Source organism: Trichechus manatus, unplaced genomic scaffold (genome assembly GCF_000243295.1).
Source record: "Trichechus manatus latirostris isolate Lorelei unplaced genomic scaffold, TriManLat1.0 scaffold00017, whole genome shotgun sequence".
NCBI lineage: Eukaryota > Metazoa > Chordata > Mammalia > Sirenia > Trichechidae > Trichechus > Trichechus manatus.
Window position 1 is genome coordinate 8,925,135 of NW_004443953.1, and position 14,966 is coordinate 8,940,100.

The 14,966-nt window shown below is 34.9% G+C and overlaps 1 protein-coding gene across 5 annotated transcripts in view; it reads right to left on the reverse strand.

Moving 5' to 3' along the window:
- Positions 1–14,966, reverse strand: part of ASCC3 (activating signal cointegrator 1 complex subunit 3) — a 414,547-nt gene that overhangs the window by 250,338 nt on the left and 149,243 nt on the right. For all 5 annotated transcript variants that reach the window (XM_004372420.3, XM_023727600.1, XM_023727601.1 and 2 more), the window contains one exon: positions 889–1,053. In XM_004372420.3, coding sequence (XP_004372477.2) covers positions 889–1,053 — 165 coding nt within the window. The remainder of the gene's footprint in view (positions 1–888; positions 1,054–14,966) is intronic.

Genomic DNA, 14,966 nt, shown 5'->3' on the forward strand with positions numbered 1-14,966 from the left:
TTGAAGTTGTCAAGGATTTCATTTTACTTGGATCCACAATCAACACCCATGGAAGCAGCAGTCAAGAAATCAAAAGGCGCATTGCACTGGGCAAATCTGCTGCAACAGACCTCTTTAAAGTGTTAAAAAGCAAAGATGTCACCTTGAAGACGAAGCTGCGCCTGACCCAGTCCTTGGTGTTTTTAATCCCCTCAGACGCATGCAAAAGCTGGACGATGAATAAGGAAGGCCAAAGAACTGACGCTTTTGTATTATGGTACTGGCGAAGAATACTGAATATACTATGGACTGCCACAGGAAGGAACAAATCTGTCTTGGAAGAAGTACACCCAGAATGACCCTTAGAAGCAAAGATGGCGAGACTTCGTCTCTCATACTTCGGACATGTTATCAGGAGGGATCAGTCCCTGGAGGAGGACATCATGCTTAGTAAAGTAGAGGGTTAGCGAAAAAGAGGAAGACCCTCAACAAGATAAGACTGACACAGTGACTACAACAGTGGGCTGAAGCATAACAATTGTGAGGATGGCACAGGACCGTGTAGCGTTTTGTTCTGCTGTACATAGGGTCGCTACAAGTCGGAATTCACTCAATGGCACTTACCAACAACAGTCAATATTAGATTTGGCTTTGTCACACCAGTTTAGAATTAAAGTTTTCCTGTATTCATTTTGGTTAATTTAAAGAGATTTCAATAGAAACAGGATTTGGAAGGAAAAAACGATAGTGTACTTTTAATATGAAAACGAAATACTAAAGATTTCTCCATACTAAAACTTCCTTTGTAACCATGAAAAATATATATTAATATTGTCTTTAAATGCTACATTTTAAGTTTAAAATCATACTTATTCCTGTAAAATAAGTTTATAAATAGTTTCCTCTTACCTGTCGTAAAGTACGTGCAACTATGCTTTCTAATACCGGTCCTCTATCTTCATGCAGCAAATGGACTTCATCAAGAATAAGAAGCCTGACAATCTGGGAAAGAGCTACATCCCCAACACTCTTTCTTGTAACTACATCCCATTTTTCTGGTGTGGTCACAAGCATCTATAAGACAAGAAAAAGAACCAAACTGTAGATGGATAAAAGTCACATACATTTTTTTAAAGTTCAATTACATCATTCAAAAAGAAATATTATTGGCCAACCTCTATACAGACTGAATAAAGTGACACTGACATTTTAAAATATTTTGGAATGGTATCTAACTCACTATTGACAGTGATCACTTCAAGAAAAGCTTTCTTTTAGCCCTGATATTAAGCAGTTATTTAAAGCTTACTAAAGGTAGTTTATCAGTAACTTTTAAAAACAGTTTATTACAATGGGGGAAAAAAAAGAACTATCTTTTAAACTAGCAAATATTGATAATGACCTTAACTGAAAAGGGGCTAAGAAGAAAAGAAAGAGTTCAAAGGAAATGAAAGAGAAACAAAGAAGCCATCCAACGATGGTCACTAGTGTTATATCTATCCAAATTTTGAGGAAAAAGACAAAATTTACTACTGATACATAGTTCTAAATAATTGTCCTTTAATATCAACTAGCATATGCAGTAGTTTATGTGAAAACTAATGTTGTTGTTGTTGTTAGGTGCCACAGAGTCACCTAACCAACGGGAGCAGATCAACAGGTCTTTCTCTGGAAGAGCTACTAGGTGGGTTCGAACCACCAGCCTTTTGGTCAGCAGCTGAGTGCTTACCAGTTGTGCCACCAGGGCTCAAAGAAAAACAAAAACTAACACACTTAGTAAAGCATGACTGGCACATAACAGCAACCAAGCAGCTACTCACTGGAGACCCAGGGCAATAGAGCAAGAGGGTATCAGGCCCAGGGTACTTTTGCAAACTTCATAAAAGTAGACTTTTTGGCATGAAGCTGTGATTACAAATCTATTTGCTTTTTACATAATGAATTGTTTAGATCCTCCAAGAACATACTGTGGTGGAGAAAAAGATGACAAGTTTAATAATACCTTCTCCTGTAGTAACATTACATTAGGAAATAAGCCTATACGTGGATAATTCAAAGAACACGTGAGGTGAGAACAATTAAAACCAAAGCTGCTCTTAGCTCGCATATCTGTATTATACTCAGTTGAGACTGGTGATGATCAACAACTCAACCATGCTATGGAAGGGTTAACTGAGATGGAGGTCAGATTGTTCTCTCACTATTTTTATGATATTTCATGTCCGTTTTGAAATCACTTTTGAGGATAGTATTTTTTTTACATCACAAATAATGAATTTTTAACAAATGCACAAACCTAATTTATCAGTATGATCTATTGCATGATTACAGATATCATTGCTAAAATTTTGAAATGTACTATTTCAACTACAAAATTTAGCAGCTGTACTTTTACTGAACATTAATTAGAAAACTGTAATGAACTAGATTAAGTAATGCATATTAAGGTGTGAAATACTATAAATCTAAGCTGCTCAGCTAATTTGCTAATGGTAAAACGACAATGTTGAGATCACATCAATATTTAAAAAAAGATATGCTAGTGAAGTTAAATATAAACAGATGTATGATCAATTCTGAGATTTAAAATGGGCTGAAACATTCACTGTATATTAACACCTTTTTTATAATATTACAATAAACCTAAACAAAACTTCTACAAGTTTAAAATAACCCAAGATATATTATTATAAATATACCCAGAGATCACTTGCTAGCAACCCTTTTCACGTAATGTCTATCTTTTTTATTACACTCACTGTCATTAAAAGTCTTTGAAAAACATGCCCATCGGTTTTCAAAACAAAGCAAGTGTTCTAAATTGCAATTAAAGGCAAATATGTAATATTCATATTAAAATATAAAGAAGCAAGCTTATTACTAGCAAATGTTAGGAAAGCTATAATAGTACACAAATCATAGTGATAAACGCAAAGCTTGGCTACCTACCTCCCCATGAATTTAGAATACTGTGCCAGCACTTTCTTACAATTAACTTTCAGAGATAATAATGTGGTAACAATTAAATTATAAAATCAATTATTTCAGACATAAGAAAGCTTTACCACCAGATCTTTAAAATCCTTTCCAGCATTTTGTTTTCTATACTTCACTTTCAGCATAGTGAGAAGCGGCCTCATTTATATCACTATTTCACCACTTCAGTTCCCTCAACTAAAATGGCTAGAAAATAAAAAGTGTCACATTTGTTTAATGAATTGGAACTCATGCAAGACATTTCCATCTGCTCTTGTATTATGCCATGGGTTAACTGTCAATATTTTTAATGTCAACTTAAATTTCTTTCAGTCCGCGTATTTATTCCCTCAGCAGTATAAAAATCATTACAGGCAGTCCCTGGGTTACGAACATATGACTTAACGTACAATCTCCGGTTACGAATCAACCCCCGTAAAGCCGATTATATTAAAAATTCAAGGTACATACAATGGTTCATAATAATAAATGGCTGCTACACTGCCATGCACGTCAAAACATTGTTATTATTACTGTATTATTATTTAAAGATGTTTTAGCGTATCTGGAAGAGTTTAATGTTTTTAATGTACAGAAAGGTACACTATATACTAAGACAAACATTTGATTAACTGACGTTATATACAAACCATACCTAACTGTTCCAACTTAGGTACAAATTTGACTTAAAGACCAACTTAGGAACAGAACTCATTCATCATCTTGGGACTGACTGTATTCAAAAGTGTTCCAATTTTGGCCTGTCCACTGGGAAAATGGCACAGCTGAAATATTTACATACTACAATTGTGCCAGAAATTTGGTGTATTCAATTGTTAAAAGTCCATCAATTTAATGTCAAAACAAAAAGACCTAAGATTTTCCAGCATCAGTTTACGTGGTCATTCACTTAAACATTATTAAAAACTTTGCCTGCATCTATATACAGTAAAATTACAATAGTTTTCCATGATTATTTCATGATTACTCAATTATTCTTCTCCCTAGGTGAAATATATTCCACCTTGGGTGGGGGTGGGGACAGGAGAGAAATACAGATGGATAAAAATTTTAATCTGAACTTTTCATAATTATGTACATAACTGATTAATTGGACACTATCACAAACTCGTTATCAAAATACACCAGAGAGCTAGTGTTTCACTAAATGAAGTATGTCTGCCTGAATCCAGGTATTCATATTTGTCCCAAACAGATTTTTTCTTTAAATTTAGCACTAAAAATGAATAAAGAGATCACAAAGCCTCTTGCCAGACAGAATGCACGTGAGAGAAATGGGCTTGTGTATGCATTTTATCTCTTGTTCTTTTATTTCTGCATATGATTTCTAGATTGAACTAATCTAATGTTCCCTAGAAGGAGAAGATGTAAAAGATTTAAGACAAAGAACTGTTACTGTATCACCCAGCCAACAAATACAGGCAGATAATCAGCTCCAGGGTAAGACCTCAGAATATAGATCTGAGCTTTCTGAGTTGACAAAAGAAAAATTACAAAGTTCTGCATTATATTTTTATTCTAATAGTTATTGGAGACACCAAGATCAAAAAGTGATTAGTGTTACTCGAACGGCTTGATAAAGAACTGAGCTACAATGATAAATAGTGGTTTGGACGAGTAGGGACAGAGACAGGGAAGGGGCAGTATGGATCATTTGGAGATGATACAAATTTTTCTGTACCTTGTTAGGATTGTGGATTATCCAAGTATGTGCATTTGTCAAAACTTACTGAACTAAACACTTTAGTGTGTGCATTTCACTCTATATAAATTGAATCCTGATTTTAAAAAAAAACGTAAAAAGTAAATAAGAGAGCTCTGAGGGATAAATCAATCATATACATTGTGTGGATCCCAATTCAAACAAATAGTTACTTAAAAATACACAGTGAGAGAGAGGCAACTAGGGAAACAAAGACTAACTAGATATTAGATGATATTAAGAGAATATTGTTAACAATTTTTGGTGTGATAATGGTATTGTAGATATACTTTTTTCAGAGACTTTTATCTTTTAGAGATGCACGTCTATTTATAAATCAAATTCTTAAAAACTGTAAAACTAAAAAACCTGTATACAGTTAAAAATAATACCTTCCTCTTGTTTAAAGTGGGAGGAAAAAAACTATACTGCCAACCTAATATACAGTATAAGAAGCAAATGCCAATGTTTAAAACTGTTTAAGTTTTAAAACGTATTTATACAGTTGATTATTCTTTCATTCATTTACTTATTTTAAATTCTGAGGCCATAATTTATAGATACCTTCTGTAAATGAACTTATATCTCCACTTTCCCAGGCTGGTGGGTTCCAAATCTCAGGTTTCTCTCTTCTTCAATTACACACACACACACATACACACACACACACATACACACACACACACATACACACACACACACACACACACACATTTTCAAGCTCTAATGACACTCTTGAACTGTCTCTCAAATTCATAACCCCTTGTTTCTACAGTCTCTGATTATCTTTCCACACCCACACCCCAAGCCATCCTACTGGCTGGCTGCTGTGAAATAAATCCCTTAATCTAAATTTAACACTTAAGAGTCTTGCTCAAAGCATTCAAAGGCTTCCTACCGAAAAATATCAACTCTTCAGGGTGTGATTGGTCTCCAAATCTTTTCCTCTACTCCCAAATGCATTCTAGGCCTGTCAACATTCCCCATACAGATTCCTCACCTTCCAATTTATATGACATTGTTTCCATGTTATTAGTGTACGGTTCTCTTTACAAATAAACATTCTAGAATATTTGGCAATGGATACTGGTGATGGTTGTACAACATAATTGGTATAACCGGTGAAAAGTGTACAAGTGAAACGTGTTGAACTGGCAAATGTTGTGTCATCCATATTTTTACAACAATAAAAAAAATTCCACCTCATCATTTCAAGTCCAAATCAAATAGCTGCATTCTTATCAATAAACAATTTTTAAACTACGTCAAAAAGAACAAACCCTTTTCTTTTCTGTCCTCCCACAACATTTCTCCTGCTATTAGGGTATCAGGATTATTCTTTTTAACATTCTGGTTACTGGTGAACACATCTTATTTCCTCTATTTGACTATAAGCTCTCCAACAGCAGGGACATCATGTCCGTTCTCACTTTTTACCCCCCCAGAGCCTGGTCCAGGGCCTTTCCGAGAACAAATGCCCAAGTAATATTTGTAGAATTGAGCAAAGATATGCTGCAATGGTTATTCCATAGCAACCTAAAATAGCCCAAACTCTTTTCTTTAAAACAAAAAACTTGGTAAAAACCCATCTTCAAATACACTGATCAATATTCCTTGAAAAAATTTCAGTTTTACTTCTACTGCCTTTGTTTAAGAAATAAAAGCATTGAAGTGGCAACTATCTAACCCAGTCTTTTTTCAAAATACAAAATGTCAATATTTACTCAACTGCTACATAAATAAGGCCTATCCTCTGGAATTTCTGCAAGTAATATGGCCTCACCCTGGAGAGTCACATGTAAAGAAACTATTATAGGTCCTGAGAAGTTCTCTAGTAATAAAACTAAAACCTAAGGAAAATACTCTGGGAAATTCTGGTCAGCCCTGGATAAATGCTGACATCCACGGGTACTCTGGCTTCATCTGGTACCAATTTGCTTAATCCTATCCTTCCACTGACACTTTCTACAGCCAGGATCTTAACCATGGTTACACTCTGGAATCACCAGGGGAACCTTGGGGTAAAAAAAGAAAACCGGATGTGCTGGCCGTGCCACTAGAGATTACGATACGAGCAGTGTGGGTGCAAGCTGGGCCTCAGGATTTTTAAAAGCTGTCCAGGTGATTCTAACATGCAGGCAAGGTTAGGAACCAGTGTTCTGGAGCAACACTATGTGGCATGACCCTTTGATAAAGCTGTGTCAAGTAAGAAGTCTCTTCTCCTTACGTCCTTTGTGAGCCACAGTAACATTTCTTTGTCTAATCTCATCAACTTCAATAAATTGTTGTTAAGATAAAACCTACAAGTGATCCTTTTTAACTCTAGGAATGTGAATTATGTGGAAATGCATGAGGAGATGGGATTTCTGATCTTTCTGAACTCAACGTAAGTCTAAAAACTTAGATTTTTTTCCCCTACTCAAGATATACATCTGCAACCACAACACTCTATTCTCTCTGTATGAGTCAAAAGTGGCAGCCAAATTATCTATGTATATATAAATTTACAAATGCAATACGTGAGTTTGAAATCACACGATACATTGTGTGCACAAACACTATTATAATATATACAACTGTGCTGTAGTATATAATATTGACTAAACCCATGAGACAAGAAATTAACTGAAAATCATAAATACATTTTCCATGTTTACGATATCCTCTCCAAAAAAAAATAAGAAAAAAGAAAAAAAAAATGATACAACTACATTACAACCAGAAAGGTTAAAATAAAAGAGAAAATACCATTTGTTTACAGAGGATGTGGAGCAACTGGAATTCTCATACACCAGTGGGAATATAAATTGATACAACCACTCTGTAAGACTGCTTAGTGCTATCTAATAAAGCTGAACATATGCATATCATGTGACCCAGCAATTCCATTCCTCATCTAATATATACCAAACCAAACCCGTTACCGTTGAGTCTGACTTAAAGCGACCCTAAAGGACAGAGAACCACCCCACAGGGCTTCCAAGGCTGTAATCTTTATAGAAGTAGACTGCCATATCTTTCTCCCACAGAGTGGCTGGTGGGTTTGAACTGCCGACCTTTTTGGTTAGCAGCCGAGCACATAACCACTGTGCCACCAGGACTCTAGAGAAGCATACATGTGTGCACCCAAAGACATGTAAAAGAATGTATTACTTACAATACTCTAAAACTGGAAATAAGTCAAATGTTCATGACCAATAAAATGAATAAATAACTTGTAATATATTTATACAATGGAATACTATACAATAATGAAAATGAATAAACTGTTGCCATACACAACAAAATGAAGAAATCCAGGCACATAATGTATGATTCCATTTACATAAAGTTCTAAAAAAAAGAGAAAACAGTGTAAGGTGTTAGAAGTCAGGAAACTAGTTACCTCTGGGGAAAAAGAAGAGGCTAGGGCTGGGAGGAGCATGAAGAGAGATTCTAAGGTGTTGGTAATAGTCTATATTTTGATCTTGGTGGTGGTTACACAGATATATTCATTTTAAGAAAATTCATGGAGCTGCTCACTTACGACATTTGCACTCTTCTGCATTTATGTTTTAATTTAAGAAATAAGTTTATTAAAAAGAAAATAACATTTTAATGGCAGGAGGGGACACCTGGGAATGAATAGCTGAAAGGTGAATAAAAGCTTGACAGACAAAGAAACGAAGAAGGATATTCCAGGCAGGGAGAAAATAATAAGGAAAAATGTTATTTGTGCTTCTAATATTCATTATTCACATTTCTTAAGTGATTGTACGCGCAAATAAGTCTTTCTGTGTATATCATAACCATCTTGAGAACGAGGACCAAATTTAGAATTTTATATGTAAGTCCATGTTTTTTCAATCAGTTACTGAAAATACTTTTTTTTTTAAAAAACAGATATGTCAAGTAGTAAATTTAGGCCTATTTCCTGTACACTTATCAATATTTCCCTCAACCAGAGACCCATAAGCACCAAAAGGAAGACAGATAGGAAAGTTCAATATGTTTATGGGAAATCTTTGAATCAGGAATAGAAACAAGTCACTTATAATTTAGACTCCATAATCTTCATTATTTCCTTAATGTTTTTCCTATTGCTCTCCATAAAAAATTTGTTCATTATCTTTTTATATTTTATATATATACACATTCTGTATCACTTTCCAAAAACCCCAACCAAACTCGTTGCCGTAGAGTCGATTCCGACTCATAACAACCATATAGGTCAGAGGGGAACTGCCCCATAGGGTTTCCAAGGAGCGGCTGGTGAACCGGAACTGCCAACCTTTTTGGTTAGCAGCCCCAGCTCTTAACCACTACACTACCAGTGCTCCTGTATCATTTTAGAGGCATAAAATTCCAGGAGTTAAGTTTTTCTTCCTGTTGACTCGCTGTTATGTACCTATACACAGAAAAAGACTGAACTTTAAGGGAAAGAGTGGACTTTTCAGGTCTAGCCCAAAAATTTTATTTTACTGATAATCTTGAAACTAATTAGTAGGAGAATTAGGACACCATGTAAGTTTCTTTGCTTTTACACTGCCCAAAAGACCTGTTCTCCTGCCACCCCAATAAAAACGAGAGAGAGGAAAAAAATGGTTGGTCAGAAGTCACCTGGTATTAAACCATTCAGGAAGGACCTACCTCTTCACCCATTTCCTACCTAAAATCTCTTTAACCCTCTCCTTTCCCACATTCTCCTTCACCCAGCAGTCTTTTTTCTGGCATCCAACACATAGAGGTACTCATAGCTGGGGACAGAGAAGGGACAGCCTATAATCAATCACACACCTCATGTTTATGAAGCGTATATGTTAGTGTTCAAGGACGATACGGCACAAGGTGGTAGTATGAATGCATGAGAAAAAAATCATGTCAATTTAATCTCATTTTTATTTCAAATAGTGAACTAGAAGGTAGATGAGGAGCAAACACTAGACACAGTGTATATGGTTTTCAGTAAAACTTTGACAGAAGTCCTCATGATATCTTTATGATTAAGAAGGCAAATTAGGGCTGGCAGATGACATAATTATGAGATTTCTGAACAACCTTATTCAAAGATACTAGTTAAAAAACCAAGTGCAAGAAATAAATCAATCAAAATAATAGGCATTATTTTAGAATAATAAGATAATGGGTGGGGAGGAATGAGAGAGGGAGAGAAATAGGAAGACAGAGGGGAGAGAGAGGAAGAGACAGAGAATGTGTGTGTGGGCAGAGGAATACGGAATTTAATAGAAAAGATTTAAACCTCTTGAACAAAGTCTCAAAATTTTGACAAATGAAATGAGTGTTGGAATGGTTAAGGGCTCAGATGCTAACCAAAAGGTCGGCAGCTTGACTCCACCTGCCGCTCCTTGGAAACCCTATAGGGCAGTTCTGCTCTGTCCTACAGGATCGCTATGAGTCAGAATCAACGGCAACAGGTAAATGTGTGTCGGAAGCTATGCTCCTAGTTTTTTGTAGTAAAGAACAGCTAGCTCACCAATGATAGAACCCTAATCCTTAAAATCTTCTGACTTCAATAAACTACTTCATTATATAAAAAAATACAGTCATGAAATTATTTCACTATCAGCAATAAATATCCAGCCCAGGTCACTAAGAAATGTTCATGTTGCCTAAAAGTAGTCTGCTATATGTTTAACCTTGTTAAATTTATTGCAGAATTACATAAATCATATTGACACCATACTGAATTTTAACCTATTTTATATTTTTAAAAATCATTTTAACAGTTGGGGCAGTTTATTGCCTTGAGGCATATGGCTATACACTAAAACTAGATTTAAAATGTAAAATCAAAAGCAATACAATAAATTTTAAAAATAAGAGTATACTTTCTTGCCTTTATAAAATTTACTGTACAAAATTAAATTTAAAATTCTTAGTACTTATTCCAAACTAGGCAGTAATGGGGCAATTTAGAATATACATGGATCTGTAGAAAATTAAAAAAAGAAAAAGTTTAAACTAATCACATAAATGACTTTTTTTTAAACCAGAATGGTAAAATACCAATATACAGTTACTAAAATGCAAGAATATATTACCGTATTTCATCAAATCTCAGAAGCCATTGATTACAAGCTATGCCATTATTTTATGTGCCACTAAGAAAGTAAAAAAACACTAACAAGTGAATTTTAAAATGTGTCTTACAACTGATGAAATACAGTACATTCAGTCATAAATGTTGTTAGTTGTGATCTGTCGCGTTGATTCCGACTCGTGGCAACCCCATGTGTTAGGGATCTAGCAATTAAGCCAAAGAGAAATATTCAAGAATACTTGCTCAATATGTCTTCTATAGTGAAACAGTCAGCCTAGAGTCATTACAAATAACATTAGAACACTATAGTTGCAGATCAGGCCCAACAGCTTGCAGGATTTAAGAAGTCTACCTTCGTTTTTAAAATACATAATCACATACCTACTCAACCAGTAAGCTTTTAAATTATATAAATGTTTTAATTTAAAGATTAAACTAAAACATCACACATATAATTATAGTTCTACTAACCTCTGATATACAAATGTCAGCTCTGATTGATGCCAACAGTCCCCATAATGGAATTTGACAGCTTGCACATTATACCTGCCCCTTGGGACACTACAACAAATCAGTTAGTTCCAACTACTTCCTTTTCTACAATTTTATGTTTCCTCCTCTCCCAGCAATTCACATGCATGAGTGCATACTCACAAATGTAAAGCACAAAACCCTCTACAGTATGATCCAGTTATATTTATGTCAAGGATGGTAGCTTTCAATTATAAAATGAGAATATAAAAATTAATTGGAAAATCTTCAAGTATAAAAGTATTCTTCCTGCATATTATTTGTTGACAAGTACAGATATGGTCAAGCTGAAGCATAATGAATGTCATCTGAAATGTACCTTGGTATTTCATGCTAGAAAATAAAAAATCTCTATCATATTATTATTAGCTAAAACTTCATAGGTAACATTTTCTAAACAAAGAAACCAAATATAATTCAATAAGAAAATCTAAAACTTTTGAAGGACAAATTTATAATTAAAAATCGAATATTTAAGAAAATACTTTCTAGGCTGCATATGTTTACAGCTGGAGTACAATTATCTTTGCAATTATTTTTGTTGATTAAAAACACTTCACAACAATCTCAGAATATAAACACAGAAGTGTAGTAGCCTCATCTACATAAGCGTATAAAGGATACAATGCTTCATTACCTTGTTACTTAACTAATTACACATAATAGTGGGAAGTAATTTCTTTACTATACTTCTGTGTGTACAAACCATTAAGATCCTTCTCTCATCATTTTAACTGCTTGTCTGCAAGACCACTGGACTTACAGTCTTGAAGAGTAAGGGTCTGATATGATTTACAATGATTCCTCTTCTTTTCAATTATACAAACAAACCTGTCCTGTGCTAAGTCCTATTCTGTAAGGCATATAGCTCATAATGAACAGATATACTTGTTTTTTTTGGTAGTGTTTTTCAAATCTGATTGACGTGTGCTTCTTTGAAAGCAAAAGACAAACAAAAAAACTTTCACAGTACTTTGAAAATATGTTCAGTCAACGCTCTCCTCTGCTACATTTGCAAAGCCAAATTTTAGCATCAATCCCTAACTAGCGTAAAATACTTTAAAATGTCATATTACAATAAAACTCCAAATGTAATTAGCTAAAAAAATGCATTCTACAGCTCTTAGCAAAATGATTCAAAATAATACTAATTTCATCTCTTCAATCTAATTCCAGACATTCAATATCAATGGATTGTACTTGTTCAAGAACAATTAAACAAATTTCGCGACTTACTCAATGTTCCCAGACACATGTCTACGGTTAGGAATACAAAGGTAACAAAAATTAGGAGCTTATACTTTAAGGTGAAAACAGAGCAAGGCAGAGGGGAAAATGTGATCCCAACGCCCACACAACATTAGGAAATGCAATGGCCACTGGCTCTGCCCTCACCCCATGGTCCAAACTACTCCTGAAGCACCAATATGATTATGGCTCAGAGCCACAACTGAAATTATACATTTCTTGCATTTTATTCTTCATTTCCTGCAATCTAACAAACTGAAAAACACTGAAAAAGAGATCAAACAACAATTACTTTTTTTGTACTGGTTTTGATGTGGCTTAAAGGAAACTCATGCACTAAAAGTGCGAAGTGATAAAGAATGAGAATTGCAAATATACCCTAAGGATTAACTAATGCAGTATTTGTAATTAAGTATAAAATCTGGCCCTAAGCTTTCTGGACAGTCAAAGAAGGAAAATGGCACATGACTCAAAACAGAGACAAAAGGGATTCTCAGTAAAAGGTATTATTCTCACATGAAACTTTCAGAGCAGTTTCTTCCATAGAACTGTATTCTAAAGACCGAGTGACAGAGACAATAGACAACATCTTCAACAATACTTTCAGAACAAATGCAGCAGCAACCTCATGGTCAACTGCTGATAGCTCCTTTAGAAACAATCAGAACACACAACATCAAAGGCCGATTTTTTTAAAGCAATTTTGTTTGTTAATCATATTTTGAAATAAAAAAAATGCATGACCATATAAAAACACTCAGATCACATAGAAAGATGTAAAACGATTCTTCTCAAATCCCCTTCACTCTTGTTCTTCTCCCATAAAGTAACCATTTATTATGCATCCTTCCAAAAAAGAACAAAGAAAAAACTGTGTGTGTGTATGTGTGTGTGTGTGTGTGTGTATACACATAAGTACACTGTGTTCAATCTTTTGGTAGTGGTTCTTGTAGGAGCTACAATGATGTATCAAAAGGAGTTATCCAGTTTGACACAAATTAGTATACCCAGAGTAATTATCCTCCTTTTTTTCTTTATTAGGAGGTGAAGGGGTGGGGAAGGACGCCTTCGTAACTGCTCATTAAGTAAAACAGACTCTACAGTGGGAAGGAAAGGCTGCTACTAACCCACTGCCATCGAGTCAATTCTGACTTATACGGACCCTAGAGGACAGAGTAGAACAGCCCTACAGGGTTTCCAAAGCTGTAAATCTTTAGGGAAGCAGACTGCCACATCTTTCTCCCGTGGAACAGCTGATGAGTTTGAATCTCTGACCTTTCAGGTTAGAAGTCAAGCATGTTAACCACTGCAGCACCACCAGGGCCCCTTAGGTTGCTGTTACCATGTGATAATTATGGAGGGATGTTCTCATTACTTGAAGCACAATTAAAAAATCACTGACTGAGGTTTTGACACTATGTATTTATATTATATTCTTTAAATATAAATGTAAACAAGAACAGAGGTTTTAACAAGAGATGAATATCAGACATTTAAACAGAAACTCTAAAGCTGAGAATCTGGAGTATCTTTAAATCATCTATTGTAATGTTGTAGTTATTACAATATGGATTACAGACTCAGACTGAGCGGTTTAAGTACTTGCTACACTACTTACTACTGGTGTGACCTTGGGCATTTTAAACTTAAACTTTCCCTGACTCAATTTCCTCGACTGTAATAAGAGAACCTACCTCTTAGGGTTGTTGCAAGGGTTAAGTAAATTACTTCATGAAAAAACTGAACAGCACCTATGTAAGTGTTTGTATTATTACTATTACCCCTACTACTACTCCTAACTCTTACTACTATGGCCAATTAATAACCAGATGACAGCTAAAAACAAACAAAAAACCCCACACATATGTACCACACCTGAGAATGAATGAAATTCTAAACACGGTGACCCAAAAAATGGCTTAACTACAAAATATACTCCTAGGTAACAGAACAAACTGACCTATTCTGCCAAATTAGTTGAGGCTAAGAAATGACGTGACACAGAAAATCATCTTGTACTTTTTTCTAGTTAATAAATTTTTATTTCTGAGAACATGCTGACTGATACCAGAACCATCATCTCCAACCCTAGCTCTTCAGGGCATAAAGGCTCTATGTTTAAACCAACCTAAAATCAGTACAAAACCAGTAAAGTTTTATATGTTAAGGAAGAAGTTGCTACTAAGAGGCATCCTTTTTTATTTTAATGCCATTTAATTCTCAGTCAGGGCAGAGCATAAGAGGTAGAATGGCAGTATGTGTAGATGGAAAATGCCCCCCAAGTGATTCTGATATGCAACCTGAATTAAGAACAATTGGCTGAATCTGGCAAATTTCCAATGTCCCAGGACCCAAGATTCTAATACCCATTCTCTCTTCTGTTTACTAAACTGCTTCTCACCACACTCTTCAGATTTCATTTAGGAAAATCACTCTCCAAAATGGTTTTACAACCCTGTCAGCAATGGT